Source organism: Castor canadensis, chromosome 1, assembly GCF_047511655.1.
Source record: "Castor canadensis chromosome 1, mCasCan1.hap1v2, whole genome shotgun sequence".
In the NCBI taxonomy this organism is placed as follows: domain Eukaryota; kingdom Metazoa; phylum Chordata; class Mammalia; order Rodentia; family Castoridae; genus Castor; species Castor canadensis.
The window spans coordinates 7,931,101-7,958,444 of NC_133386.1; the positions used below are offsets into that span (position 1 = coordinate 7,931,101).

The following is a 27,344-nucleotide window of genomic DNA, read 5'->3' on the forward strand; positions in this document are numbered from 1 at the left end:
TTGCAAGTGCGAAGCTCTGAGTTCAAAACCCCAATGCTTAAAAAAAAAAAAAAGAGAGAACCTAGATCAACTTGTTTGTCTTTCAAGCTTCATCTCCTAACCAATTAGAATTCTCACTTCTTGGCAAACTGAGCACACGGTGTCCCTCAGTTTCCATCTCCACTTACAGTTCCTCACTGTACTCCTCTTTCAGATCTGGCTCTCTGCCCACTAGGAACTAAGAGCCCAAGGGAGCTGAGCATTCGATTCTATCTTCACTACTGTGATTGGTTCTAAGTTTACACTGACATCTATTAAGAGTCAAAATAATCAAAAACAGTCACTCACAATTTCAACAACCTCATTGAAATGATGAGCCACGAGCCACCCATGGGAATCAGGGCTTTACACAAACCTCACATGTGCCCTTGTGCCACAAGGAGCTCATAGGCTGGAGAGTTCATATAACCAAAAGCTAAGTGTTTAGAATATGCCTTTATTATATAACTTACAAACACGTTAAAAGTTAAATTGTAGTTTGTGACTGCTTTCCTTAGTACTTTGCTTGTGTCCAAGAAAGTGAAAGAATTTATTTTTTGATTAAAACAAAGAAAACAAAGCCACATACACACACATAAGGGGGAAAAGGATGCGAAAACTACAAGTATCCTGCACTGTTACATTATTGTTATAAAACGTCCACGCTGGTTCTTCCAGATGCTCTTGTGATGGCTGTAGTGGCTGAGAATTTTCAACACCTCCACTCTATCACTCATAGATCCTCCGAGGCTCCCGCAGCACCACACCACCTTTTGTCATAGCACTTTGGAGGCGTTTTATCTAATTTTGAGGATAAGAAAAAAAGGAAAAGATTAAGTCAGCCCTCAAGAAAGTCAAAAATATTTTGCTTTCCAAAAAAAAAATAAACAACTGATTTGCTGTTGCTGACCTCCCAGCCAATGCTGGTTTTCCTGAGTTGTCTGCTGGTTTTCCTGAGTTGTCTTAATGGCATGAGAAAAAGGAAATAGAGGTGACAGCAATCAGATGCATGTCCAATATACGAACAGAAAGTACAATACTGACGTTGTGGTACTATAGAACCAGTGACCCTGAATTTGAAATCCACCACACACCAACTCTTGACTTTGTTTTGTGTACAGAGCAGGAGCACTAGTCAGTACCCTGTCGATTACTATGAGGATTAAATGAGGTGATGCTGTCAGATTACTTACCACAGGGTCGAACACATGCAAAGTACACAGAAACTGGTTTCCTCAAGAATTAACACAACACTTTTTATCATTTTTTGCATGTCGCTGGGGATTGAACCCAGGGTCTTGTAGCTGGTAGGTGAGTACTCTACCACTGGGCTACACCCCAGCCCTACAGTATCTTCTAAGTAAGTACACAAAAACAGAAATACCGAATCTGAGGCTGCCTCCCAAGGGGTTGGTTGGTAGACCATGAAGTTGATGCCTGCCTCTAAGCAGCGCTGTGCCAATGCTCGTCCTACACTCTCACAAGCCACCACGTTCCTGGTACTGTACAGGTGCTTTTTAATAGCCCATTCACGAGTAGACGCAGAAACCACAACCTGGCCATTCTGATGCTCCACAAGTGCTTCTATATGATGCTGAGTCCTTATAACTCGCAACCTAAATGAGGCAATAGGAGAATTAAGTCATAAAACAATATATCCAGCCAAATGTCTACCTAAATATTTCTCAATTTAATGTTTGGTGGATTTACTTCAACATACGTAATCTAGATTTTCTTGGGAAAAGTAAGCATCCTTCTGCCTTTGTGCAACTATACCCGATAATAATAAACCAAATATTTCCACTTAACTTCAAGTATCAAAAGAGAAACTTGATACTTCTGAAGAGCTGAGTTTTATTTACATAGATGCCTCATAGAAGGACTTCAAGAGGCAGAGCTGAAGTACAATGTACACTGGATAAGGACATATTTACTATATGCTGAGGCTAGAAGATCACTGCACTACAAGGGTAGTCTGGGCTACACAGGGAGCCCCACCTCAAAAAACAGGCAAACAACAAACAGTAAATTGAAATCAAAAGATAAGCAATGAAAAAGAAAAAAAAAATTTAAACATGTTTTCAAAGGGCTAATGTCCATAAGTTAAAAAAAAAAAAAAAACCTCCTATTATCAATGAAAAAATGATCAATAACTTAATAGTAACAGGCAAAAGATTTGAATGGATTTTGTCTTAAACTATGTGTTTAAGGATTAGAGCTCAGTGCCGAAGGTTACTTACTACTGGAATATTCCAAAATTCTCTACCGATAGTACGATAAATATGGCAAACAGAGGGTTGGGTAGGATAGGTCTATGGTTATTTAAATGATCCAAATACTGAGATCCAGATTTTTTTTTTTTTTTTTTTGGTGGTACTGGGGTTTGGCTTAGGGTCTCACACTTGCTATGAAGGCACTCTAACACATGAGCCGCTCTGTCAGCCAAGATCCAGATACATTCAAAGTGAACTGACTACTCCCTTTAACTTCTTCCTATACACTAGGTAAAAATATATCAATATGTCATAGCAACTGTAACACATTATCATCCCTATTCCACCTTCTACCATGAAACTGTCAAAGACTTTTGGTGGCAGGGATGACATCCATTGTATCTTTGTATTTCCTATATCTGGCACAATCCCTAGAAAGTGTATAGACCCAATGTTTACTGAATAAATATATTACCTTTGACTTCTAATCTGCTCTTACAACTTTATAAAGTCCTTAAGAAGTATTCTACTTTTGGCCAAGCATGGTGTTTCACCTCTGTAATCCCAGCTACTTGGGAAGTGAAGATCAGGAGGACCATGGTTCCAGGCAGGCCCAGACAAAAAGTTAGCAAGACTCCATCTAAACAAATAGGTGTGGTAGTGCACACCTGTAATCCCATTGGTGCAGGAAGCACAGATAAGGAGAAAAGAAGTCTAAGGCTCGGGCAAAGACCCTATCCAAAATAAATTAAAGGAAAAAAGGGCTGGGAGAGGGGCATGACTCAAGTGATAAGAGCACCTGCCTAGCAAGCCCAAAGCACTGGGTTCAAACTGCAGTACTGTCACACACAAAAAAATTCCACTTTGACAAATCTGCACCAAGGAAACAAGCAGCAGATAAATACCTACATGCTGCAGCATGGTGGTAATAATTTCAAGTCCTGGCTCTAAGGTCATATAAATCATGTTTCAATCTTTGTTCTGGCATTCAGTAATCTTGTCTCCCTCAGTTTGAATTTCCCTGCTCCTGTAAAACGGAGAAAATTACTGTTCCTGGTCCATAACATAGTTTTAAGAATTAAATGAGAATATATATTTAAAATAACCAGCACAGTTTCTGGTAAATGGAAAGCTTTTGGGGCTGTGGATGTAGTTTAGTGGTAGAGCCCTGGCCTACTGTGCTCCAGACCTGGGCTTAATCCCTCAAAATAAAATAGAAGACCATCTTTATAACAAAGTATCTCGTGTCTGTAACAATACTCTTTTAACCCCCTACCTTAAACATTTATTCTTCCTGAAGCAGATACAATGATCATTAGGAACCAGCTCATTCAGGCTTAAACTTTAAATCATCTCATAGATTTCCCGTGGCACTGAAAATGCTCTTAACTGTGTACCTTAACCTGCAAAGCTCAGGACCTATCTCCCACCTCTCTCTCCATTTTCATCTTACTTCATTCACCCCTGTGCCCGTTGAACTCGGCTCCTCAAGCACACCAAGCTCACTGCCATCCGAGCAGCTTCGTCTGCAGGAATGCTCTTTCTAGCAGTTGCCTTGGCTTCCTCCTACCTCTCAGGTCTCAGGGATTTAAGTGTCACCTCCACGGAGAGGCCTGGGTAGGCACCCGGTCCCCCACTCTGACGTCTTCTCCAGACACCTGTCAGCAGGCTGTCCGTTCCACTCCCGCCCTGGCGTCCCGAGAAGACCGGCGTGCGCGGTCAGTGAACGCACCGATGAAGAAGGTTCGCGCGGCACCACGCACTGACTTAATTACCTGTGCCAGAACTCACGCGAGGGCCACACGGTCCCCCAGCCCCGTTCCTTCCGGGCTACACCTAAAAGCTCCAGATTCCGGGGGTTCCGGTTGGTGAACTCGGGGGCAACAGCTTCATTTTCCAAAGGCTCCACTGCCGGCGTGGAACTGGTAGACAGGGCCGCGAACCCACACTCTAGGAAGTGGAAACGAGCACACGGACCTCAAAGAGCCGCTACTGCGGTCACAACTCCGTCCCCAGCCCACCCCGACTGCGGGCTCTGGACCAAGGGCGAAACGTCCGCCTGACCGCAGGCTCCGGTCACCACAGTCCCCGGTCCTTCACTTTCTACTGCCATCCCAGTGCCGGTAGCGCGTTTGCTTTTTCAAGGGCTAGGTCGAGTACGAAATGGACTTGCAAACGGACACGCTCTGTGCAAGCCCCGGGGAGCAGGCTGCGAGTGGGGCGAGATGAATTACCCAGGCTCCTGCAAATCGACCGCAACTTCCAGAACCGCGGTTGAAGCGCCATCGCCAAGGAGACCTCGGGCAGAGCCTCGGAGAGCCTTGCCTCCTTTCCTCACGGTCGTCTGGGCGGCTAACTGTCCCCGGCCAAACGAGCTCAGGAACCAAGCTATAGGATACCGGAGGCCACGGAACCTCCACGACCCGGAACTAACGAGGCCGCTACCGCCGAGTGGCCGAGAGCACAATCTGTTACCTCGGCTCCGCCAATCGCCGCTTACGTCGAGGCGCACGCCGGCGCGGAGCCCACCAACCACCTCGTAGCAACTCCCGCCAGAGGGGGCGGGCTTCGCCCAAGGCCACCCACAAAGCTTAGCTGATCACTGCTGGGTACGCGCAGATAATTGGTAAATGGCCATTGGGAGGAAGTAGGGGCACAGCATGTGCAGTTTTCTCAAAGTGCCTTACAGGGAAAAGCTTGCCCCATCCCACCTGGGTGCAGAACCCCAAGCTTATACTCGTTGAGTCCTGCCACATATTCCGGCCAATTTGCCTGATGCTCCCTGAGCAAGCATTTAAGGAAGACAAGAATATAAGGACAAAAGACTCGCTCACAATCCGACCCCCACCTTGGAGAAGAGCCCACCCCCCGGAAGCCCATCACACTGTAACTTCCAACTCTGCCCTAGCGACCACCTTTTCTAGAAGGCACTAGAATGTCCAAACGCGCATGCGCATCCTTTCCTGGAGCGAGTTCTCCAAGATACTGACTTCCGTCCTCTACTTTCGCGCGTTTCTCACCAGGTCACTAATTTGACAAAAACACTTGAGTCCACCCACTTCTGATGCCTCACTTCCGGCAAGTTCGTGCGTCTCTTCCGCTCCTCCATCATTTCCCGCCGTGCCTCGCGGCTGGCTCTCGGCTGCAGAGGAGTGGGCGGGGTGTGTTACCCAGCAGCCCCCGCGGTGTTGCTCGGGCCTCTTCACGCCGTCGCCGCTGCATTGTGGCCGCCGCCCGTCTTAGGGGCTAAGATACTGCGTTGCCCGCGGTGTGAGTGAACTTGGACTGCCGTGAACATGGAAGGGCCTTTGTCCGTGTTCGGAGACCGCAGCACTGGAGAGGCGATCCGCTCCCAGAACGGTAAGGGCGGCGGAGGCCTGGCTCTGGCCCGCGGGCGGCGCTGGGGCGGCGCGTGGCTGCCCGCCTGCCAGCGGTCAGTGTCCCTCGGCAGGAAGGCCTCTCGCGGGGATGGGTCATCGGCCGATCGGGGCCGACCTGGCCTGGCGGGTCGAGTCAGCCTTTGGCCTTGAGAGCAGGCTCGACTGCGCGGCCCGCGGGCGACCACGTGCCTGGCGAAGCTGCGGACGTTCGCGCTGCTCCCCTCCGCGCTCCCCGCAGTCCACGCCCGGGGCCCCGCGTCCAGAACGCGCGGCTGACGGGTCCTTACCGTGGAGCAAGCAAGCGTCGAGGGGATGTTAGGAAAGCCCTGTCACCTGTGCTCGTCGCTTGAGCTGTTCTGGGAGGTGTGCGATTGGCAGTGTTGGGCTTCTTTTCTTGGTGTTGGGGATGGAACCCAGGGCCTCGCGCTTGCCACGCTAGCGTCTTCTTTCCGGTTTGTGATCGTTATTCTCCTTTAAACGAAACTGAAGTCAGCACCTTCCCCTGCTCATTTATTCACATCACAAACAAGTACTCTAATTAAATAGGATTGCTTTTCTAAACACCTGCCAAGGTATGAAGGAAAAGGCTAGTATTACCCTTTTTATGAAGCAAGGAACCGTTTGTGGGTTTTTTTTTTTTTAAGCATATAATAGTTGTACAGGGGGATTTATTGTGACATTGACATATGTGCTTACAGTATGTCTTAATTATAGATTCACCACTTCCATCGTTCTTCCTCATGCTTCCTTTCTACAGGTCCTACTGTTCCATTTTCATACGTGAATACAAAGTAACGCCCACCATATTCATCCTCCACCCTTTTCTTATATTCTCCTCCTTTCCACGGATACCCTCCCCTAAGGACCTGTTCTACCTTCCTGGCCTCCATTTTTTCTTTCAGTGTATATTGATAGTTCAAGGGGGATTTGTCTTGGTATTTCACACATGTATACATCATGCTTTAATCAGATCCCCCCCATTCCAATCTCACCAAAAAAAAAAAAAAAAACCAGCAATGAACTGTTGATTTCACTTGATATCCAAGTGAAAGGCCCCAAGTTAAATTCCAGTACTGCCTCATCCAGAAAACACTTCACATCAGGTTATGCAGTACATTAACAATTGAAATGTGCTAGCGTCCTTCATTAGACTTTTTAAATTAGTGCTTTTTAAAATAATGTTGTATTGATTTGGGCTACTGAGGTGCTGTGTATGTTTTTTGGACATAGTTTTTAAATTTTTGTTTTTTTTTTTCATTGATTGTCTACAGTTATGGCTGCAGCTTCTATTGCCAATATTGTAAAAAGTTCTCTTGGTCCAGTTGGCTTGGATAAAATGTTAGTGGATGACATTGGTGTAAGTACATCTCTGATTGTTGGTTGCTTTAAAGAAAAAAATCTTAAATATTTTGCTCTGTAAATTCTTTATGTTCATTTAAATCCTGGTATTGGAAGGCATATTAAAGCTCAATGTGTGTTATCATAGTGCTTTGTTAATACAGGGAAGAGCATGTTTCTGCAGGCCATTTATGCTGACCTCTTTCCCCTTCAAATTCCTTAGGATGTAACCATAACTAATGATGGAGCAACCATCCTGAAGTTACTAGAGGTAGAACATCCTGCAGCTAAAGTTCTTTGTGAACTGGCTGACCTGCAAGACAAAGAAGTTGGTGATGGAACTACCTCAGTGGTAGGTGGTTACCTGGGGAATAGGTAAAGAATGGCTATTTTTCCAGAGTTGAGTGAGGCTTTACGTTTTATTTCTGGGTCAGAAACAGTCTGTAGAATTTAAACAGGAAAGGAACTTGAGATAATTAAAAATAGCCCCTCATTTTAAATACTCAGGTTTGGGGTGCTTTCTGTCTTCAGTATCACAATGTTTATTCATTAGAGAAGGGTTTTGTTTGTTTTGTGGTACTGGGGTTTAAACTCAGGACACTTGCTAGACTGCACTGTACCACTTGAGCCAATGCCCCTAGCCCCAGACAAAAGGGTTGTTTTTTTAATGGTTTCTGAATTGTTGTCTCCTGTCCTCCTCACTACCTGCAACTTGGATTTTTTTTTTTTAGACTTTTGCTTTCAACTTGTATTTTAAATGCACTTTCAGGAATTCAGAATGTGAGCATGAGAAAGTAATTAATGTGACTGAACCAATGAACAGCATAGATACCCCCCATACAGAATTTTTTGCCTTTTTAATTAAAAAATTTTTCCTAGTCAGGAATTTAAATTTTGTGGAGCATTCAATCTCTGAAAGTAATGAATAGGGAGGTGTGTTTTCTTCTGTTGTGCTGTTGAACTAGTTTGTTAGACTTCTTCTGGCTTCTGTCTAGTTTTGGCCATTTGTATACAGAATATTTTGATTTTTTTCAATAGCCTGTTCATTTCCCCACAATTACCTTTGTGGTTATGTGACCATTTTAGTATTATTTTTATGTCTGCATTGCATGTATGGAGTCCTTATATACTTAGAGCAATGAATGTTTTCTCAACAGGTTATTATTGCAGCAGAACTTCTAAAAAATGCAGACGAACTAGTCAAACAGAAAATTCACCCCACATCAGTTATTAGTGGCTATCGACTTGCTTGCAAGTAAGAATGTTTGTATTAAGGGAAAATGTTTTTGTTTGATATAATTATTGTAAAGGGTCTGTCTCTTACTGTTTTGACTAAATTTTGATCAAATGGCAAAATTTTATTTGAGAAAGTTGTGTTTAGCATTCAAGTAGCAATACTTGAAATAAGAATGAGTGCTAGTGTCTTTTTCCCATTTGACTACCACATTTTCTCCTAATAGATTTTAGTGGCTATGCTTATGGGATAGATTAAAGGTGCCATGATCTGAAGAGGGAGGATTTTTTCATTGTCCTCCTTCTATATGAAATGGCTGAACAGAAAATCATTGCCTGTGACATTTTGACATTTAAATGTGATGAAATGAAAAGGTTTGAGTGGTGAATTTGTGTTTTTCTTTCCCACACTTTAACACAGGGAAGCAGTACGCTATATCAGTGAAAACCTAATTATTAATACGGATGAGCTTGGAAGAGATTGCTTGATTAATGCTGCTAAGACATCCATGTCTTCCAAAATTATTGGAATGTATCCTTGGATGGTCTTTTCTCTTTCCCCCCCTCAAAAGCATTGTAAAGTATGTATAAAGGCAATTTGAATTGCACACAGTGGTAAAAACTAGTAATTTGGTGGTCTGTGCCTTTTTTTAACAGGGTGACATATCTATAATCCTAGCATTTGGAAGGCAGAGGCAGGAAGACTGAGAATTAGCATGTTTCTAGCCAGCTTGGGCTACATAGGGAGACCCTGTCTTGAAAAACAAAAGAAGCTTTTCTTTGATGAATGAGCTTGCTAAAACAAAGTCCCTTTGAATTGCCTTGGATCTTCATATGTATTCTTTCTTCATTTGGAGTCTGTTCTTATCCTTAATTGTTGGTGTAGAAATGGTGATTTCTTCTCTAATATGGTAGTAGATGCTGTACTTGCTATTAAATACACAGATGCAAGAGGCCAGGCTCGCTACCCAGTCAATTCTGTTAACATTCTGAAAGCCCACGGAAGAAGTCAGACAGAAAGCATGCTAGTCAATGGCTATGCACTCAACTGTGTGGTGGGATCTCAGGGTAAGTCTCAGGATTGTTCACAGAATGAGATTAATATAGTCTAAGACCAGCTTTTTGTTTGTATAAAACAAACAAGTCAAGTATAGCTTGTAACTTAAGAACATATGAAATGTTAGAGTGGGTGTAAGCAAAAAGAAATTACATGCCACTAAACTTTTCTAAGGTTTAATAAGTTGCCATCTAAATTGGGTTTATGTGTTTTTCTTCTACTCTTACAATTTTAAGTGTAGGTGTATTTTATGAACCATAGCATTACAAATTAACCTTGTATTATGTTCACTTATAGGCATGCCCAAGAGAATAGTTAATGCAAAAATTGCTTGCCTTGACTTCAGCCTGCAGAAAACAAAAATGAAGCTTGGTGTACAGGTGGTTATTACAGACCCAGAGAAGTTGGACCAAATCAGACAGAGGTATATTGGGCAATTTTTGGCCTTCAAAAGGGGTGATAATAAATTACTCTTAGGTTGGACCAGTTGATAGTAAAAAGTGCTATCTCCCAGAAATTTAGAAAATGTGATGTTTTTAATAGAAATTTGGAGTGATACCCTTATTGTGAAATACGGTTTTATGAGGATATTGAGATTGAAGAGGTAAAAACCAGGATTCTATTTCATCAAAAAACAGTACAGAACACAGCAGTTAAGTATTTGACTATGCCTAGGGTTGCAGGTGGTGTTCCTTAGTTGACATGCTGAAAGATTTTGCATGCCTGCTACTGTGTGACCCTGCTCATTCAAATCTTGTGGATATTTCTATTTTTAATTGACCTGTAGTAACTGTTACAGAGTATATATATATATATATATATAGTGTTTGCAGGTTGGATCAGGATGATCTACGTATCTGTCACCTCTGAGATTGAGGATTTACTTGAATTAGGAATGTTCCAAGTCCTTCCTTCTCTACTATTTTGAAGTATTCAGTTGTCAGCCACAGTTACCCTACTGTGCTATAGAACATTGAAGTTATTCCTGCAAAGTTCTTCATTTTTTTGGTCTTGCCTATTCCTGCAGGCTTTCTTTGTAATACTGGGGTTTGAACTAGGGTCTCATGCTGGCTTGACAGGTGCTCTGCCATTTGAGTCACACTCCAATCCTTGTAGTTTCATCTCTGAATCCCTTTCTTGACTAATGGTTCTACTTCATAGGCTAGATTCATACCTCGTACTAATCTCTGCATATTTTCAGTGACACGTGCCCAGGAAGTGTGATTAATAATTCCTTTCCCTATTAGATCCTTTGAGGCAGGGTCCCTGTTTTCTTTCTAACCACACTTCATGATTAGAAACTTGAAGGTGGAAGAGCAAAGTGATTGGTTTTTATTCCTTAAATTTTTCCGTGAATTGGACTAATTTAAATTGTGGTTGTAGATGGGAAAGAGCTATTGTTGTGATTTAGCCTACAATTATTTTGTGAAAAATACTTAATGGAAGTTGTAGCATTTTAAAAATACTGAAGGTAGTTTTGGGTTTCTTAAAAAAAAAAAAAATACTTTGTAGGGAATCGGATATCACCAAGGAGAGAATTCAGAAGATCCTGGCAACTGGTGCTAACGTCGTTCTAACCACTGGTGGAATTGATGACATGTGTCTGAAGTATTTTGTGGAGGCTGGCGCTATGGCAGTTAGAAGAGTTTTAAAAAGGGACCTTAAGCGCATTGCTAAAGCCTCTGGAGGTATGTCTTCTGCGAGCTCTCAGATAAAATATCTCACCTTAATATATGTGACTGTGTCAAAGGTCTTCTTACATTGGAATATTGACACTAAGCTTCAAAAACTTTCACTTGCCATGTTTGGGCAACAAGTGTATTTATAGAGCCGTTTTCATGTAACTGGAAAGGTTATTTACTGAGTTCATTGGAAATTTATGAACTGATTTTGTTTACCTCACAAATGACAGTTCCATCTTAGTATAAGACAGTTGCATGTCTGATTCCTAACTATAAACCTTAAACTTAAAATGGATGGGTCACTTTTACGTGTTTCTGAATCTGAGACAAGATATTTAATTAAATCATCACTAAAGAAAACACTTACATATCTTTAACTCTCTTAGCAACTATTCTGTCAACCTTGGCCAATTTGGAAGGTGAAGAAACTTTTGAAGCTACAATGTTGGGACAAGCAGAAGAGGTGATCCAGGAGAGAATTTGTGATGATGAACTCATCTTAATTAAAAAGTAAGAACTACTTTCTAAATTGTAAAACTATGCAGATTTGTTGAGTAAAAATAAATTTCCTTCCCATTTATTTGCTGCTGTAATCTTTCAATGATATGAGCAGTTATACGCATGGGATAAAATAATATTTGGCCGTTGTAAATTGTGATGAAGTAATTATATTTCATCTCTTCTGCATGGTCTAGACATCGTTTTTGTACAGTATGTGTAAATGTCCTGCTTAAGTGAGATTAATCAAGGGTTCTTGCAGTGAATTAATATGTGACCTTATTTTATGAAAATACTAAGAATTTTTCTTCTTAATAGTACTAAAGCTCGTACATCTGCATCAATTATCTTACGTGGGGCAAATGATTTCATGTGTGACGAGATGGAGCGCTCTCTACATGATGCTCTTTGTGTAGTGAAGAGAGTTTTGGAGTCGAAATCAGTGGTCCCAGGCGGGGGCGCTGTAGAAGCAGCCCTTTCCATATACCTTGAAAACTATGCAACCAGCATGGTAAGAGTTGTTTATTTTCAAAAAGGGTGTGGGAGGTGAGGATTAAGCTTGTGTTTTATTAATACACTGTCTAAAAGCTTAGCTGCTGGTGTGGGCTTTAATTTTTTTTCTTTTGTGAAAAGATAATGTTTTTTTTTTTCCTTAGGGGTCTCGAGAACAGCTTGCTATTGCTGAGTTTGCAAGATCTCTTCTTGTCATTCCTAACACACTGGCAGTTAATGCTGCCCAGGACTCCACCGATCTGGTTGCAAAGTTAAGAGCTTTTCATAATGAAGCTCAGGTTAACCCAGAGCGTAAAAATCTAAAATGGTAAGCATACAATTTCCCTATCTCTTCCTTCTTTCCTCCTGCCCTCCTTTGTTTTTCTTTCATCTCAATCTCAGCCTTTCAAGTAGCTAGGATTTTAGGCCTGTGCCACTGACACCTGATTTCCCTGTGTTGTTCATTTATTTATTTATCACATATGGTACCTTGGTTCTGTGACAAATTTTTTTAGCCCTTCCTGGTCTTTGGAAAATAGCATTTTAAAAGATAATTAGACTTGGCACAAATACTTAGAGCATCACAAGTGTTTATTATTCAGTCACTCATAATTTACACTGGTATATCTTGGTTAACAACTGATTCTTAGCCTGCTTCACTTGGTAGTCATTTTACTACAGGAATGTCCAGGAGAATAGGATTTTAGAATGCTCCGTATCTGTTTTCAGCCGGCCTCCTTACACAGTCATGCACAGCTTACAGGGGATACATTCTGAGAAATGTGTCTTTACGCAAACCAAGACAGCCCCATATCAGCCTCTTCGCAATACTCAGTGTTACGCTTGCAGGTCCTAGCATTTCTCAGGACTAAGGTTTGAATGGAATAGCTATAATAAGCCTATCAAATTAATCTGAAGAGGTTAATCAAGTACTTAATCAGTTTTTTTCCCCTAATTACAGGATTGGTCTTGATTTGATCAATGGTAAACCACGAGACAACAAGCAAGCAGGGGTGTTCGAACCAACCATAGTTAAAGTGAAGAGCTTGAAATTTGCAACAGAAGCCGCAATTACCATTCTTCGAATTGATGATCTTATAAAGTTACACCCAGAAAGTAAAGATGATAAACATGGAGGTTATGAAGATGCTGTTCACTCTGGAGCCCTTGATGACTGATCTGATTTTCCTCTTTATTTATAACAATGTTACTAGATGCAGTATCTTACACCTTGGTACACATTAAAGTACAGCAAGCTGTCAACTTGGATTTTTGTGAAGTAGAAGATGGTTTCTGTCCTTAGCTTTGGTCCTCTGATCTCACATATTGTAATTTAGTACTTCATTAGTTTCACAAATGAGGTGCAAGAGAAATGACTGTTGAGCAGTTCATTCTCTCTGAACACACATTGCTATTCCTATCCCACCCCCAACACACAGAGCTGCAACACCACGGGTTCCGCCTATTCTCTCCAGCGTGTATAGCAGAGTCACAAGAATACGACATCCAGATGCTCCAAGAGGATGGCCCAAAGCAATAGCCCCTCCCTGAATGTTGACCTAAGAGGAAAGAAAAGATTTAAAGTCATTTATTCTGTGGATGGAGCTTTAAAATCCCAGGTTTGTCTTTTTCCTCTTAAATGTTACGCCAGCACACCACCCTTTCAAGCTCAGTTTTCACTGTAACTGCTTAGGAATAAACTCATGCCTGTGACATCTACTGCTGACTACCTTCCCTTGTTCTTTTCACAATGCCCTGCTGAAGTAAACTGTTTACTTCATGTTCTCAGTAAACTGAAAATAAGTGAGTCCCAGTAGAAACTTTACTTCATCCATTACCAAGTGTCCAAACCTGGAAAACACCTAATTTAATACTGTTTACAGCTGTAAGAGCATGTTGTAAATGGTGATTGTAGACTCTCAGGACAACTTGCTTGTGTTTACCTTCTCTGGGTTTAGTCCAAGTTCTTTAGCAACTGCAGCAGAAACAGCTGCAAAGGCTTCATTGATTTCAAATACATCCACGTCCTCCAGAGACCAGCCAGCTTTTGAGACCTAAAGGAAAAATGAATGAGAAACTTAGGTGGGAAGGATGAACTTAAGCCATTTTTTTGTTTTTTCATGATACTGGAGTTTGAATGTAGGGCCTCCTGCTTGCTAGGCAGGCCCTCTACCACTTGCGCCATGTCCTCTGCCCTGTTTTGTGTTGGGTATTTTCCAAATAGGATGTTGCAAAGTATTTGGGCTGGCTTCCAACTGCAATCCTCCTGATCTCTGCCTCCGGAGTAGCTAGGATTACAGGCATGAACCATCGGCGCCTGGCAAGCGATTGTTGACAGAAAACTGACATTAAAGGACCAGAAAACCATAAGCCACGTGCATGCCTACAATCCTAACACTGAACTCAGGCTGAAGCAGGAGGATCTCAAGTTTAACGCCAGCCTGGACTACATAGACTAAAATAAGAGGGCTGGAGATGTGACTCACGTGGCAGAGCACTTGCCTAGTATATATGAGTCCCTGGTTCAATCTCTAGTACCACCAAAAAAAGAAATGCCACTGTGGAGTGTTCCTACGTGATAAACATTTTCCCTTAGCAACATTAATTCCAAAGAATGTATTCTAAAACAAGCCTTAAAGGAGAAATTGTAACCGTCTAACAATACAGTTGGATGTATGTGCAGGGTATGAATAGCAGAACGGTTTGTAGTATGGCAGAGTGGCCCAAGTGGCAAAGCACCTGCCTAACAAGTGTGAAGGCTAGAGTTCAAATGCTAGTTCCACCAAAAAAGGATCCAGCTCAAGCTTTACAGAGGACCTACCTACCTCACAAGGGCCAAACCCCGTGTTCAAACCCCAGTACTACCAAAAAAAAGTGATCCAGATGTTCTTGGCTACTCTTCACAATAGGGAGAAACTGGAAATAGAACTAAACTCACTTAAGGAGAAGACAAGTCATTTTACAAAATACAAACAGCAAATGAGACCTAATAGGAATAACAGCACAGAATTACAAGTTATTAATCTGATTTCAGAGTTCCTATCAATGTAGCGGAGAAGAGAGAATGTGTAAATAGTTACACTCACAGCTTGCTTTATGGCTGGAATTGGACCTGTCCCCATAATGGAAGGTTCCACACCTGCTTGTGACCAGGAAACTAATCGTGCTAAAGGTGTAAGCCCACGACTATCCGCTTCTGACTTCTTCATAAGAACCACAGCCGCAGCACCATCATTTATGCCTGTAAAACATGAGGGAGTTGTGCACAGTGCTCTTTCAGTAGCTTATCTGTATCTGCCTGCTTTCTTGCCTAAGACACTGAGTTACATTCAGCAGACTTCACAGTGTAGCTAGAAATGTTAGTTTGGAGTCTGATTTAGTTGACCACAGAACATTACAACCAGATTTTCCCCCATATCAGTGGGGGAGGGGAGACCTAGTAAAGAAAATGGAAGAAATAAACTCAGGCCTCACAAGGAGTACTGGGCATTTCTGATACTGGAAAGTATAAAGGTAGCTAGACTCGAATCAGGGCCTCCCGAGTAGTGGGATTATGGTCATGTACCACCATGCTCATCCTGAACTCGAGTTCTTAATTTATTCTTTTTATATGTGTGTCTACTTGAGATGTCATGAAACTAAATCAAGCTGGGTAAGCCCAGCACTTGGGAGTCTGTGGCGGGAGGACTGTGAGTTTGAGGCTGGCCTGGGCTACACAGCAAGACCCTGTCTTCCCATGTCTAAAAAAGAAACCAAATCAATTCTTAGTATAGGTTAAGTCAATAATCAAATGCAGAGAAACTACAAGATATTTCCTAAAGAAGTATTTATGAGGTAGACCTTAAAAAAGATGGTATTCCCCTCAAATACCCTTCAGACATCAAACCTGAAGCATTGGCTGGGGTGACTGTTCCTGTCCCATCTGTTAGAAAGTAAGGCTTTAGCTTGGACATGGCTTCGAGGTTACTCCCATGGCGAGGAAACTCATCTGTTTTAACTTCAGTTAGACCTGAAAAGAGTAAAACCAGTTCCCCAAGATTAGTGCAGAGATGGTGGTGAATGTTTCTCAAAAACAGGACTCACATTTGGCAGAAAAGTGTTAGCGTCTACCTACTTTCATTCCAATAGGAGGAAAATACACACAAGAATTACTATGGAAGCACTGGTAGAGTGGCTCAAGTGGTAGAGTGTGTCTGCCTAGCAAGTGGAGGCCCTGATTTCAAACCTCAGTACCACCAAAAAAATAGGTAAGTAAAAAAAGAAAGGACCAGAAAAGAGACACTTAATTTAGCCGCGTGCTGGGGCTCACGCCTGTAATCCAAGCTATTTAGGAGGCAGCGATCAGGAGGATCCCAGTTCATAGCCAACGTGGGTGAATAGTTTGTGAGACCTATCTCAAAAAAACCCTTCACAAAAAAAAAAAAAGGGCTGGTGGAGTAGCTCAAGGTGTAGGCCCTGAGTTCAAGCCCCAGTACCACAAAAAAACAAAACTGTGGACTGGGTACCAGTGGTTTATGCCTGTAATCCTACAAGCACGGCAGTTCGAGGCCAGTCCTGGCAAATAGTTCTCAAGACTCCATCACCAAAATACCCACAGCAAAAAATGGACTGGAGGTGTGACTCAAGCAGTACAGTGCCTGCTTTAAAAGTATAAAGCCCTGAGTTCAAGCCCCAGCCCCCCACACAGAAAACAACAACAAAAAAGTGTTAAAACATTTTAGGAGTCTGGTAAAAGGAAAATGACATTTCTGACTCAAGCGCTTGTTCATAAGTTTATAATAAGTATCTTTTGTATATCTTGTGGGGAAAAAAAACCATTTTGTGAGAATTGCCGTTGTGAGATGTTTTGAATGTTTTCCCAAACCCTTCCCAAGGAAAGCAGTTATGAGTTGTACATGCACAAGGTGCTATGGTTTGTAACAGCCTTTGGCTTGTTACATCTGAGTGGATCAGGACTCTCACAGCCTCCCATATGAGCTGGACCTGAGATGTCAGTTATCCACAGGGAACTTGACTGCAGCATTCTGTATTAGATCACAGCAGGTGACTCAAAAAGACCCACCTCTAGAAAAGTGAATGTGAGGTGCACACATGAGCAACAGGACACAGTGGAGGTTAAGCATCCCCCACCACTACCCCTTTGGAGGGCAAACAGGCTAGCTGTCACCTCCTAACAACCATGAGCCAATACACCATGAGACTTACTGGCCATACAAAGCAGCCATGGACACTTACGTTGACTGTTCCCCTGTTACCATATCCCACTTTTTCATCATCCCTTTCCACATTCAGATGCATCCAAGACCCATCTTTGCAACCTAAGAAAACCAACTAAGATAAAATTTATAAACATTCCTACTTATTATTGTTTTAGACATTAACTGTATATAAGTCAATATTTAAATCATTACAGTTTATACACTCACCTTTTCTAGAAGACACAAAGACTGGTACGATCTCTTTGTCAAAATGGCCGGCTTTCTGTGCACTCTCTGTCCTATTCTGGGACAGAACTGCAAGCTTGTCTTGGTCTTCTCTACTCACTTGCCATTTTTTGGCAACATTTTCAGCTAAAGGGGAAAAAAAACAGCAAAAACTCAACATTTTCACGAGCTGAGTTTTGGTAGCTCAAGTTGCTCACATGCTGACTGCACACACTAGCAGGATCTCCAGTGAGCTGAGGGGCAGGGCTCTGCCAGGTGCGCCTCCTCCCCTAGCAGTGCACCAGAAAACTGCAGTGACTCTAAGGACACCATTTTCTTTCTTCCATCACTCTCTCTTACTCTTTCTAGTGCAAACTTGAAAGTGTAAACTTTCACCTGTATCAAGACTAACCATTAATATTTTTGCTCTGTTCAATGTTGTCTTTCTGAACCACCCTAAAGATTCTCACAGGCGCCTTACCAGGCTCCCTCACCCTAAAGCATTAATGTTCTGATTCTTTAACTAGAGACTAAATGCAACTCAGCTTCTTTTATTTAGCATGTTTGTAGGACTCAGTCATGTCTGAGTTTATCAGTAGTTTTTCCCTTTTAATTCTGAGCAGTGTTCTGTGGTACGGACATACCACTCTTTGTTACATTCACCTGTTGATAGAAACCTGGGCTATTTCCAGGGGGTTTTTTTGTTTGTTTTTATTGGTACTGGGTGTGAACTCAGAGCCTGACGCTTGCTAGGCAGGCACTCTACCACTTGAGCCATACTGCTAGCCCTGTTTTTGTGTTGGTATTTTCGAGACAGGGTCTCAGGAACTATTTGCCCAGGCTGGCTTTGGAGGACCTCGATCCTCCTGGTATCTGCCCTCCTGAGTTGCTAGGATTATAAGTGTAAGTCACTGATGCCCCAACAGAATCTGAATTTGTAATGACCACCCTGGTGATGTTGAATCAGTTGTCTGAGTATTACGTCAGAAACTCTGGCCTAGACACTAGGGCACTAAGACCCAGCTAAGGTCCTCAGCACCTTCCACAGTCTGCTGGTGTTCTTCAGCCTTGTTTACTGTGGCTCTCATTCATGCACAGATGCCTTGAGCTTCTCACTGCTGGCCACATCTCCAAGACCTACTCTTCTCCCTGCATTTGCACAAATTGTCCCCTCTGCTGGGACTCTCACCTTTTCCCCCCATTATCTTTTGCACCTGATTTATAACCACAGCCACTGCTGCATGCACTTGAGCAAGGTGCTTAATTTCTCAAGAGCTGTTTCCTTAACCCTAAAATCTAATGTCCATTCTATTTGTTAAGTTTAACATTTATATATAATAAAGATTTGGGTCCGGATTCTTCCAAGGTCCCAGTTGCACTGTCAGTAAATGTAGAACACAGGGGCCTTCGAGACACATTACTTCTGACTCAGTTGTGCAGTACCAGAAATACTGGTTCAGCGCTGATAATGCCTCTGCCACAGAACCACTCTTTGTGGGCCCCATTTCCTCATTCGTAAAATGTAGGGATGGATTCAGAAGAACTGTGAGGTTTCTCTAACTTCTACCATTCTCTAATGTCAAATATTCACAAAGTAGACAGAATATTTATTTGCTCACTTTAGTTCATCAAAGAGGACCTATGTGAAAGCAGGGCACCAGGACATGGTCTCTGCCTGTAAGGAGGAACACACCTAAGAAGGAGACGACATGACGCTTTACTGTCCGAACAGGCTCCTGGGTTTCTTGCCAGACGCCTTTGGAGCAAGTGCTTTCTGGGCTGAGGTGTTCTGACTCTTCTGAGTTCCCAGAACTTCTGGCCTGTGGCTTTCTGGGCAGGAACCTCTAGCCTGCCTCAGTGGTCATCTTTTTTCCCTGTTATTTAGCTTTAGCAGCCAGAGCAGCGGCCGCATTTGCTGCTTTAGCAATACGGAGGCACTTTCAGGAGCTGTTTCCTTTCTTTTTAAATTAAGGTTTTAAATGTGCTTTATTTCTTCAATATACCATCTTTTAATGGGTATGCAGTGCTTTTATTTGGCATCAACTATAAGTTGGTTTTGAAACAATTTAGTGTTATACCAGCTGGCATGATTACTGATTTCTCCATTCCTTTGGGGTGACTCTGCCAACAGGAGAAAGGTTTCACTCTATTCCGATCTGTGTTGCTGTGTATGTCCACACAGCAATACAGAAAGCGGCCCACCAGCTAAAACAGCATTACCATACTTGTCATGGAAATCAGATCTCCTTTTCTGGTGGCTCTGCCTTACCATTGTTTGCTGAATGCTTCGAACTTGGAGACAACTCTAGGCAGTTTTTGGCCAAGGAAAACACTGTGGAGCTAAAGACAGAACTGCCACAACTATAGCTGTTGGTTTGGTGCAAACTTGCCCCAGATAACCCTTAAAAAAGAGCTGGAGAGTTACTCTTTAAACTTTCCTAATTTCATCTTGATTATTCTATTTTTTTTTTTTTATATATACAGTACGGGGGTTTGAACTCAGGGTCTACACCTTGAGCCACTCCACCAGTCCTTTTTTGTGATAGGCTTTTTTGAGATAGGGTCTTGAGAACTATTTGCCCAGACTGGCTTTGAACCGCAATCCTCCTGATCTTTGCCTCCTGATTAGCTAGGATTATAGGTGTGAGCCACCAGCGCCTGACTTATGCTGCTCATTTTCTTTGCCTTCGTAACTTTTAAAATGATCAAAATCTGTGATTTTGGCTTTCCTGTCTCTGGCTTTTATCTTCTTGACCAATCTTGTAGCTGGCCCAATTTGTATTGATATCTGTGCCAGCTTGTGGGTGACACTTCTGGCAGACACTGTGTGGGAACTTGAGGATGGAGTCAGTGAGCCAACATGTATTGAAGCACACAGACTGTCTCCTTGCCTAAGTGCATTAGGCCTGAAGCAAATGCTGGCCACCTGGCCACCCTTCACGAAGTGCCTGAAAAACACGCACTTACTCTCTGGGCACCATTTCACACCTCAGCTTCCTTGCCAGACCTAGAGCATGAGACAACAAGACTCACTGATATTATGTGCTTTTTGTCAACCGTTTTAAAGTTAGTGCACTTTCACCTACATCTGCCTACCTGTGATACCCATATGATAGTTGTGAAATGCATCTGTAAGGCCATCGTGGAGTATACTATCAGTTAGTGACATCTCACCCATCTTCACTCCTGTTCTCAGATGAGCCAGGTGAGGAGCCTGGAATAAGAAACAGAAATGGATTTAGGTTTGGTTGTGATTAGTCCTCTCATCAGGATTCCACTCAGAACCATCTAGCACTTCCCCAGGCTTCATTTACTCCCCTTTGTATCCCTTTCCTGACTACCAGCTCCTCCCCAGGCCAGGACCTGAAGATCCCTGGGATTGGCAGACAACCCCTTCCTCCTCTTAGGAATCCATTACTTTCCTACATGCCCATTTCTGTATCTTATTTCCTTAGGAATCCTATTTATCTTTCCAAACAGGCAACTAAAACTCTATTAAATAAAGAGGTTAACTAAGGGCTTAAACAGTGCTACCAATGATTACTTATGCTCACGACATATAACCCTACAGGGAGAATAATCACATGGCCGAATTAACTGGGCAGGAAATTCTGAGTAGGTATTCTTAACTTCTACCAACTCAGTAACATCTAGAAGAAAATGGAAAGAGGAATGGGCTTGGAGCCCAAATGGTCGCATTTAAATTGGCTTGGGAACTGGTTTTCTTACTGGGAAGTACACGCTTTGGTGATGTTGGTACAATGCCATCAGAATCGCACTGACCATTTCTGCTTTCTTCAACTTGGCCTCCTCCTGAGCCTCTGCAATGGCTGCGCTGAACTGGTCTCTGCCTAGCAGATTCCTAGGTCAGACCCTGAGCTGCCTCACTAGGAAGCAGAGATGTATTTTTTACTATTGTGCCAATGTGAGGGACAGAACTTCGCGAAAACAAATCCCACCCAGCAAAGCTACTGAAGAAGGGCTCCACCCAGTCCCCGGGCCCTCCTTCCTACAATCATTTTTGTGTTTTAGTTCTTGTCATGAGACAAGGTCTTGCTATGCTGCCCAAGCTAGTCTCTTCTTCTGGACTCAAGTGATCCTCTTGCCTCAGTCCTCTAAGCAGCTGCAACTATAGGCTACCACCATGGCTTTTTTCATGTTCCATACCTCCAAAAGGTCAACAAAGTCTGATTCCTGGGGTCCTCCTTATCATATAACTGAAGGTAAGTGGCAACAACTGACTGTTAAGTTTTCCTCACAATGGGAAAGAAATTTAAAATCAAGGATATTGCCAGGCATGGTAGTTCATACCTGTAATTCCAGCACTCAGGAGCAGCGACAGGAGGATTGTGAGTTCAAGGGCGGCCTGGCCTATATCCCAGGTTCCAGGCTAGCCTGGGCTACAGGGTGAGACCCCCTCTCAAAATCAAAACCAAAAAAAAAAATAAATAAAATAAAATCCAACCAAGGAAATCCATCAACTAATATTATGGGTTTAATTCAGAAAATATTGCATGCCTCAGAAACAGCAGTTTAGAAAAAATATATTCTGTTCTACTGGCACTGGTTGATAGGCTTTTTTTAAATGGGACTTCGCAATCAATCTAAGAATAATAAACATTCAGGTAGGGGTCAAGGTAAAATCCAGTTTTTGTTCACCGTTTCATTTAAGCTCTCATATGCACCATCTTGCTCAGCTGTGACAGGGCCATGAGGTGACCACAGAGGCCAATGGGAGGCATCTCCTGAGAGGCCTTACCTTGCTCATACTTTCCATGCCTCCTGCCACCACAATGCTGGAGTCACCTGTCCGTATGGACTGGGCTGCAAGGCACACAGCTTTGAGGCCTGACCCACAGATCATTTGGCAGGCCCACGCTGGAACAGAGTAGGGGATCCCTGCACCCACACTGGCTTGTCGAGCAGGATTCTGCCCACAACCTGGAAGAAAGAACACAGAGGCCTCTCAGCAATCAAGGAGAAAGGTACGCTATCAGGGTGCAAGTGCATGCAAAACTGCCAACTAGGTCACCTGCCACTTGTGAAAGCCTACAGCCAAGTTCTCACCAAAGGCAGAAAGGCCTAAACACTTCCAACTTCACAGTCTAGCCTGTGCTTATATCCTGCCTTGTGGTACTCGCTAGGTATGTCAGATACACACCTTCACCTCCACAAAAAGGTAATACCTTAAGACAGAGCTGTAATATCTGTCTTTTGATAGAGCTTGACTTTTCTTCACAATGGGAAACTTAAAACCAAGTGTATTAGCCAAGGAGTATTACCCACACACTTCTTACACACATGAAGCAGAACATAGGCATTAACATTTCCAACTGCAGCCTTTTGCTCCCATGAGAAAAGGAGAGTTACTTAAAGAGGAAACCCTCTGAAAAGAAACAGGTCTTTTCTTGCTTATTATTCATCACATTATGGATTAGTGGTTACTTAACAAGTTATGCACAAAATCAGAACTAACAGATGCCCTCAGTCAGAACTGAGATGACTTCCATTAGTGGGGGAGTAGCAGAGAAGGGAGGGGATGGAGTTAAAAGTTTCAAACATCCATGCACTACTGTCTGTTATCAAACGGTCAACAGTAAATATTTAGAGTAGTCACTCTAAATAAAGTTTCAGATATACCCAATTCTAGGACCTTCTTTGGAGTTTGTTCAAAAAAGAAAAAAATCTAACAAAGTCATACATGGTGCTGGCATACCTTTAATCCAAGCACTTGGGAGGAAAAGGCAGAAGGAGTTTGAGTTTCCGGCCAGCCTGAGCTACATAGCAAGATTCTTTCTCAAAAACCCAAGGGCTGGGGATGTAGCTCAGTGGTAGAGTGCTTGCCTAGCATGTGTAAATTCCTGGGTTCAATCCCCAGCACCATCAAAAACAGAACAATACAAAAACATCTAACAGATGGTTCACTGACAAAACTTAAAAATTATATCCATCACAGTGTTATTAATCTGGGATTAGTCTCAAAGATAAAAACTGATAAAGTTAGACTGAAAAGTCATTATCAAAATATTTCCTGAATTAAACTCATATCAGACACTTAGAAAATAATATAAGGTTCTTGCTTTTTAAGCTACAATGAACTTACATTTGCATTTAGGCAAGTAACTCCTTTATAAAAATTTGCTTTGTGGATTAGAGATGTGGCTCAAGCAGTAGAGCAACTGCTTTGCAAGCGTGAAGCCCTGAGTTCAAACCCCAGTTCCAGCCTGGGAATGCAGCTCAGTGGCAGAGCACTTGCTTAGTACACACTAGGCAAGTGAAGGCCCTGGCATTCAATCCCCAGCAGCACACGCACAAAATTGTTATAGAATCAAATCCCAGTCCTGCCAAAAACAAACAAAAGGATGAATTTTTTGTTTTGTGGGGTTTTCTTGGCAGTACTGGGGTTTGAAATCTGGGCCTCACATTTGCTAGGCAGGTGTTTGTTTGTTTTGTTTTGGTTTGGTTTTTTTTCCTTGAGATGCTGGGGATCAAACCCAGAACCTGTGCATGCTAGGCCAGAGCTCTACCACTGAGCTACATTCCCAGCCCAAATTTTATGTATTTCTTGTATACCCTCCATCTTGAAGGCACTTAGGGTTAATAAAGAAGCACTGAGCTGGAGGTAGCGCTCAAGCGGTAGAGTACCTGCCTTGGATCTGTGTTCAAGTACTAGCTCCACTTTGGTGACCTTGGTAAGTTACCTCATCTCTCAAAGTTTCATTTACTCATTTCTAAAATGGCAACAGGATTCAACAGACTTATGAGCAGGATTCAGTGAGCCAACAAAAGGGAAGCACTTCAGTTCCAGGATGGGACAGCCTAGTCAACCCTCACACACACACAAAAGGCAAGAACAGAAGTTTTTTTTGGGGGGGGTGGGGTGAGGGGGAACTGGGGTTTATACTCAGGGCCTTGTGCTTACAAAGCAGGCCCTCTGCCGCTTGGGCCGCACCTCCAATCCATTTTGCCCTGATTACTTTGGAGATGGTGTCTCATGAACTTTTTGCCATGAGAACCTACTGATTTCAGCCTTTCACCCTCCCAAGTAACTGAAGTTACAGGCGTGAGTCACCAGTGCCTAGCAGCAGTTGCTTTTAAATGTTGCTAATGATAATTACAATTAATCGGCATTTATGCCACTGAATGCCCATGTAACTCATTTTTATGGTTTGGGGGTTTGGGTGGAGTACGCCATGGCCACATGAATGCTTAACCATGCACTCTCCCGATCTACACCCCGAGATCCAACGCTCGTTATTAACAACTAACTAGCAAGGGTCACCCATCAGGACTCAGAAGGAAGAGGGACATCCTCAGGACTCAGAAGAGGGACATCCTCAGGACTCAGAAGGAAGAGGGTTACCCATCAGGACTCAGAAGGAACGAGGGTCACCCATCAGGACTCAGAAGGAAGAGGGTCACCTATCAGGACTCAGAAGGAAGAGGGACATCCTCAGGACTCAGAAGAGGGACATCCTCAGGACTCAGAAGGAAGAGGGTCACCCATCAGGACTCAGAAGGAAGAGGGTCATCCTCAGGACTCAGAAGGAAGAGGGTCACCCATCAGGACTCAGAAGGAAGAGGGACATCCTCAGGACTCAGAAGAGGGACATCCTCAGGACTCAGAAGGAAGAGGGTCATCCTCAGGACTCAGAAGAGGGACATCCTCAGGACTCAGAAGGAAGAAGGTCACCCATCAGGACTCAGAAGGAAGAGGGACATCCTCAGGACTCAGAAGGAAGAGGGTCATCCTCAGGACTCAGAAGAGGGACATCCTCAGGACTCAGAAGGAAGAGGGTCACCCATCAGGACTCAGAAGGAAGAGGGTCACCCATCAGGACTCCCCGTCTTCCTCCAGGACCCTGCCGGTGAGGAGCAGCTCTCCCCAACACAGGTGAGCCCGAGGGGAGGGCACTGGCCGTGCGGTCAGGGCCAGTGTCCCGGCAGCGAGCCCGGCACCTGGCACATACATTTCCACCGCAAGTGTGACACTGCGGGGACAGTCACGCGTGGCCGCCTGCTTCTAGAGAGCGAGGGCAGTGGGCCAGGAGGGCAGTGGGCCAGGAGGGCAGTGGCTGAGATGAAGCTGGGGAGGGTGGGTCTGCAGGAAGGGCTGGAGCTGGAATCGAGCAGGGGAGGCCAGCGGGCCAGCGTGCGGTGACAGGGTGATCGTCAACAGCCGGGGGTCCACTGGGTCCACTGGGTTACCTGCTGCCAAAACGTGTCCGAATATGACCTCGGACACCTCCTCCGGAGCCACCTTGGCCCTGGTCAGGACTTCTTTGATGACAGCCGAGCCCAGGTCCTGGACAGGCACAGCAGACAAGGCACCATTGAAGGAGCCTGCGACAGAATGGCGGAGAGAGACAGAGACACCTGAAGCCCGAGGACAATGCAGAAGCCACCTGGCCCCGCACCCAGCAAGACGGGCGTCGTTTGGGAAGAACACCGACGGGGGGGACTGGGCGCCATGCTTCCCAAACAAAAGCCGCCGGCGCTCGGGCGGGCCGAGGGCTTGCGGAACTCTGCGGCACTAGAGATGGGGCTTCGACCGCTAATTGCTGTTTGACCAGCCCGACCCCCGTACGGAGTTGGCGCTCAGGCCACCACCCGCAGATGGATAGCGCCTCGCGGAGCCGGCCAATCAGGGATCTCGAAAGAGGGTCCCTGCCTGCGGCAACCAATGGAAAACCGGGCAGCGCGGTGGCTCTACCGCGGGGAGCCAATCCGAGCACGAGGGGCGGAGCCGGCACACCAGGCGAGAAGGGGGCGGGCCGGGAAGCAACGAGGCGCGGGGCTCCGGAGATCCCGAGGATCCCCACCCGGCCAGGCCCCGCGCTCGCTCCTCTTCACTGCCCCTCCCCCAAGTCCGGCCCTCCGTGAGCATGCAGAGGGGCAGGTAGCTGGGACCCCGCGCCGGGCACGCCGACCACTCACCTATGGCGGTCCGTGCCGCCGAGACGATGACCACGGGATCGGAGCCTGCACTCATCCTGCCACGACTGCTTCCGCCTCCGTTGTCCACACTGCACGGCTTGCGAGTGAGGTAAAGCCCTTCCCGGCGGCTCGCAGGCCCCTCCGGGGGGCGGAGCCTCAGGCCGCCCGCCCCCGACGCCTCCGCGCAGTGCGCAGGCGCGAGGCTGGGACGTCCGGGTGGGTGGCTGGCGCGGGGCGGTGCTGCAGGGGGCCGGAGCTCCCGGGGGCCTCTGTAGTCACGACTCGGAGATCGGGGAGGGCCCCGGGCCACAGGCTGGGATGCTCTTGGGGCGAGAGGCTGCGGTGTACCGGGCTGTGGGGTCGGGGCTGCAGGGAGGAGGGTTTGGGGTCCCATGGCTGCGGACCGAGTGCCCCCTCCCCGTTATGTGTTCGTCTGGACCGACGGGTGTAGTGCACCGTCTCATGTTTTGAGTTTGGTTTCTCGTTTTGTTTTCTAACTTGGAGGTTTTCGAAATTATGAAGAATGGGGGTGACGAAAGAAAGAGAGGGGGGAAGGGGGAGACATTTCTCGTCCAGCCCAGGACTTGAATCCCACCGGGGGTTTGGGCTCGGCTCCCGTGGGCCAGCACCACCTCCCTCTTCTGGAGGGAGTGCGAGGAGTGGGGGTCCTGGTGTCCTGAAAGCCCTGGACCGTGAAAGGCGAGGGGCAGGAGTTAGGTGGGGGCCAGTGCGGGCTTCGTGTTTACCTCTACGTGCAGTGCGGGTCCCGTCGCAGCCTCAGCTCGGCGGTTTGTCCTGCGGCGCTCCTCTGCAGGGGCTGCCTGCAGCCTCCCTCTGTTCTGAAGGGTTACCCATCGGGTCTGCCCACTGGGAAAGGCAGAATCCTGTGCTAGGAAGGAAGGGGTTTGTAGGCAAGCACTGCAATTGGTTGGGAATTCTGGATCGTGAAGCAAGAGAACGTTGTCAGAAGGTTGTGGAGGGGACAAGCTGGAGAATCCTGAACTTTAAAGCAGACTGAAAAAGTCATTAAGTCTTGGGAACCTACCTTAATATGTTACAGAGATGTAGGTGGG

General features: G+C 44.7%; 3 protein-coding genes, 2 non-coding genes and 1 pseudogene across 6 annotated transcripts; 3 read left to right on the forward strand and 3 right to left on the reverse strand.

Annotated features, from left to right (window-relative positions):
* Positions 1 to 459: 459 nt before the first annotated feature.
* On the reverse strand, positions 460 to 4,684 carry Mrpl18 (mitochondrial ribosomal protein L18). Of its 2 annotated transcripts, XM_020158612.2 has the most exons (5): positions 4,466 to 4,684; positions 4,007 to 4,181; positions 1,403 to 1,634; positions 929 to 980; positions 460 to 819 (listed from the first exon to the last, which is right to left on the reverse strand). In XM_020158612.2, the coding sequence occupies exons 1-5, from the start codon at positions 4,515 to 4,517 to the stop codon at positions 752 to 754; spliced, it is 579 nt and encodes a 192-aa protein (XP_020014201.1). In that variant the 5' UTR covers positions 4,518 to 4,684; the 3' UTR covers positions 460 to 751. The 2 variants fall into 2 exon arrangements, with proteins under 2 accessions (XP_020014201.1, XP_020014202.1); XM_020158613.2 differs by lacking the exon at positions 929 to 980 and having other exon boundaries at positions 4,466 to 4,682.
* A 690-nt stretch (positions 4,685 to 5,374) lies between these two features.
* On the forward strand, positions 5,375 to 13,630 carry Tcp1 (t-complex 1). Its single transcript, XM_020158616.2, has 12 exons — positions 5,375 to 5,591; positions 6,883 to 6,968; positions 7,173 to 7,301; positions 8,107 to 8,204; positions 8,604 to 8,714; positions 9,069 to 9,250; positions 9,537 to 9,663; positions 10,752 to 10,927; positions 11,308 to 11,431; positions 11,738 to 11,930; positions 12,076 to 12,239; positions 12,873 to 13,630. Exons 1-12 carry the CDS (start codon positions 5,528 to 5,530, stop codon positions 13,087 to 13,089), a joined length of 1,671 nt encoding a protein of 556 aa, XP_020014205.2. The 5' UTR covers positions 5,375 to 5,527; the 3' UTR covers positions 13,090 to 13,630.
* On the forward strand, positions 8,376 to 8,513 carry LOC141416630 (small nucleolar RNA SNORA29). The gene has a single exon (XR_012441260.1). It is a non-coding gene; the product is annotated as a small nucleolar RNA SNORA29 (small nucleolar RNA).
* Positions 11,491 to 11,622, forward strand: LOC141416575 (small nucleolar RNA SNORA20). The gene has a single exon (XR_012441225.1). It is a non-coding gene; the product is annotated as a small nucleolar RNA SNORA20 (small nucleolar RNA).
* Acat2 (acetyl-CoA acetyltransferase 2) lies at positions 12,485 to 26,429 on the reverse strand. The gene is made up of 9 exons (XM_020158618.2): positions 26,272 to 26,429; positions 25,543 to 25,677; positions 22,094 to 22,275; positions 20,431 to 20,548; positions 17,338 to 17,481; positions 15,798 to 15,920; positions 14,998 to 15,152; positions 13,855 to 13,965; positions 12,485 to 13,470 (listed from the first exon to the last, which is right to left on the reverse strand). The coding sequence occupies exons 1-9, from the start codon at positions 26,324 to 26,326 to the stop codon at positions 13,300 to 13,302; spliced, it is 1,194 nt and encodes a 397-aa protein (XP_020014207.1). The 5' UTR covers positions 26,327 to 26,429; the 3' UTR covers positions 12,485 to 13,299.
* Positions 17,488 to 20,235, reverse strand: LOC109683000 (cytochrome c oxidase subunit 7B, mitochondrial pseudogene; annotated as a pseudogene).
* Positions 26,430 to 27,344: the final 915 nt, after the last annotated feature.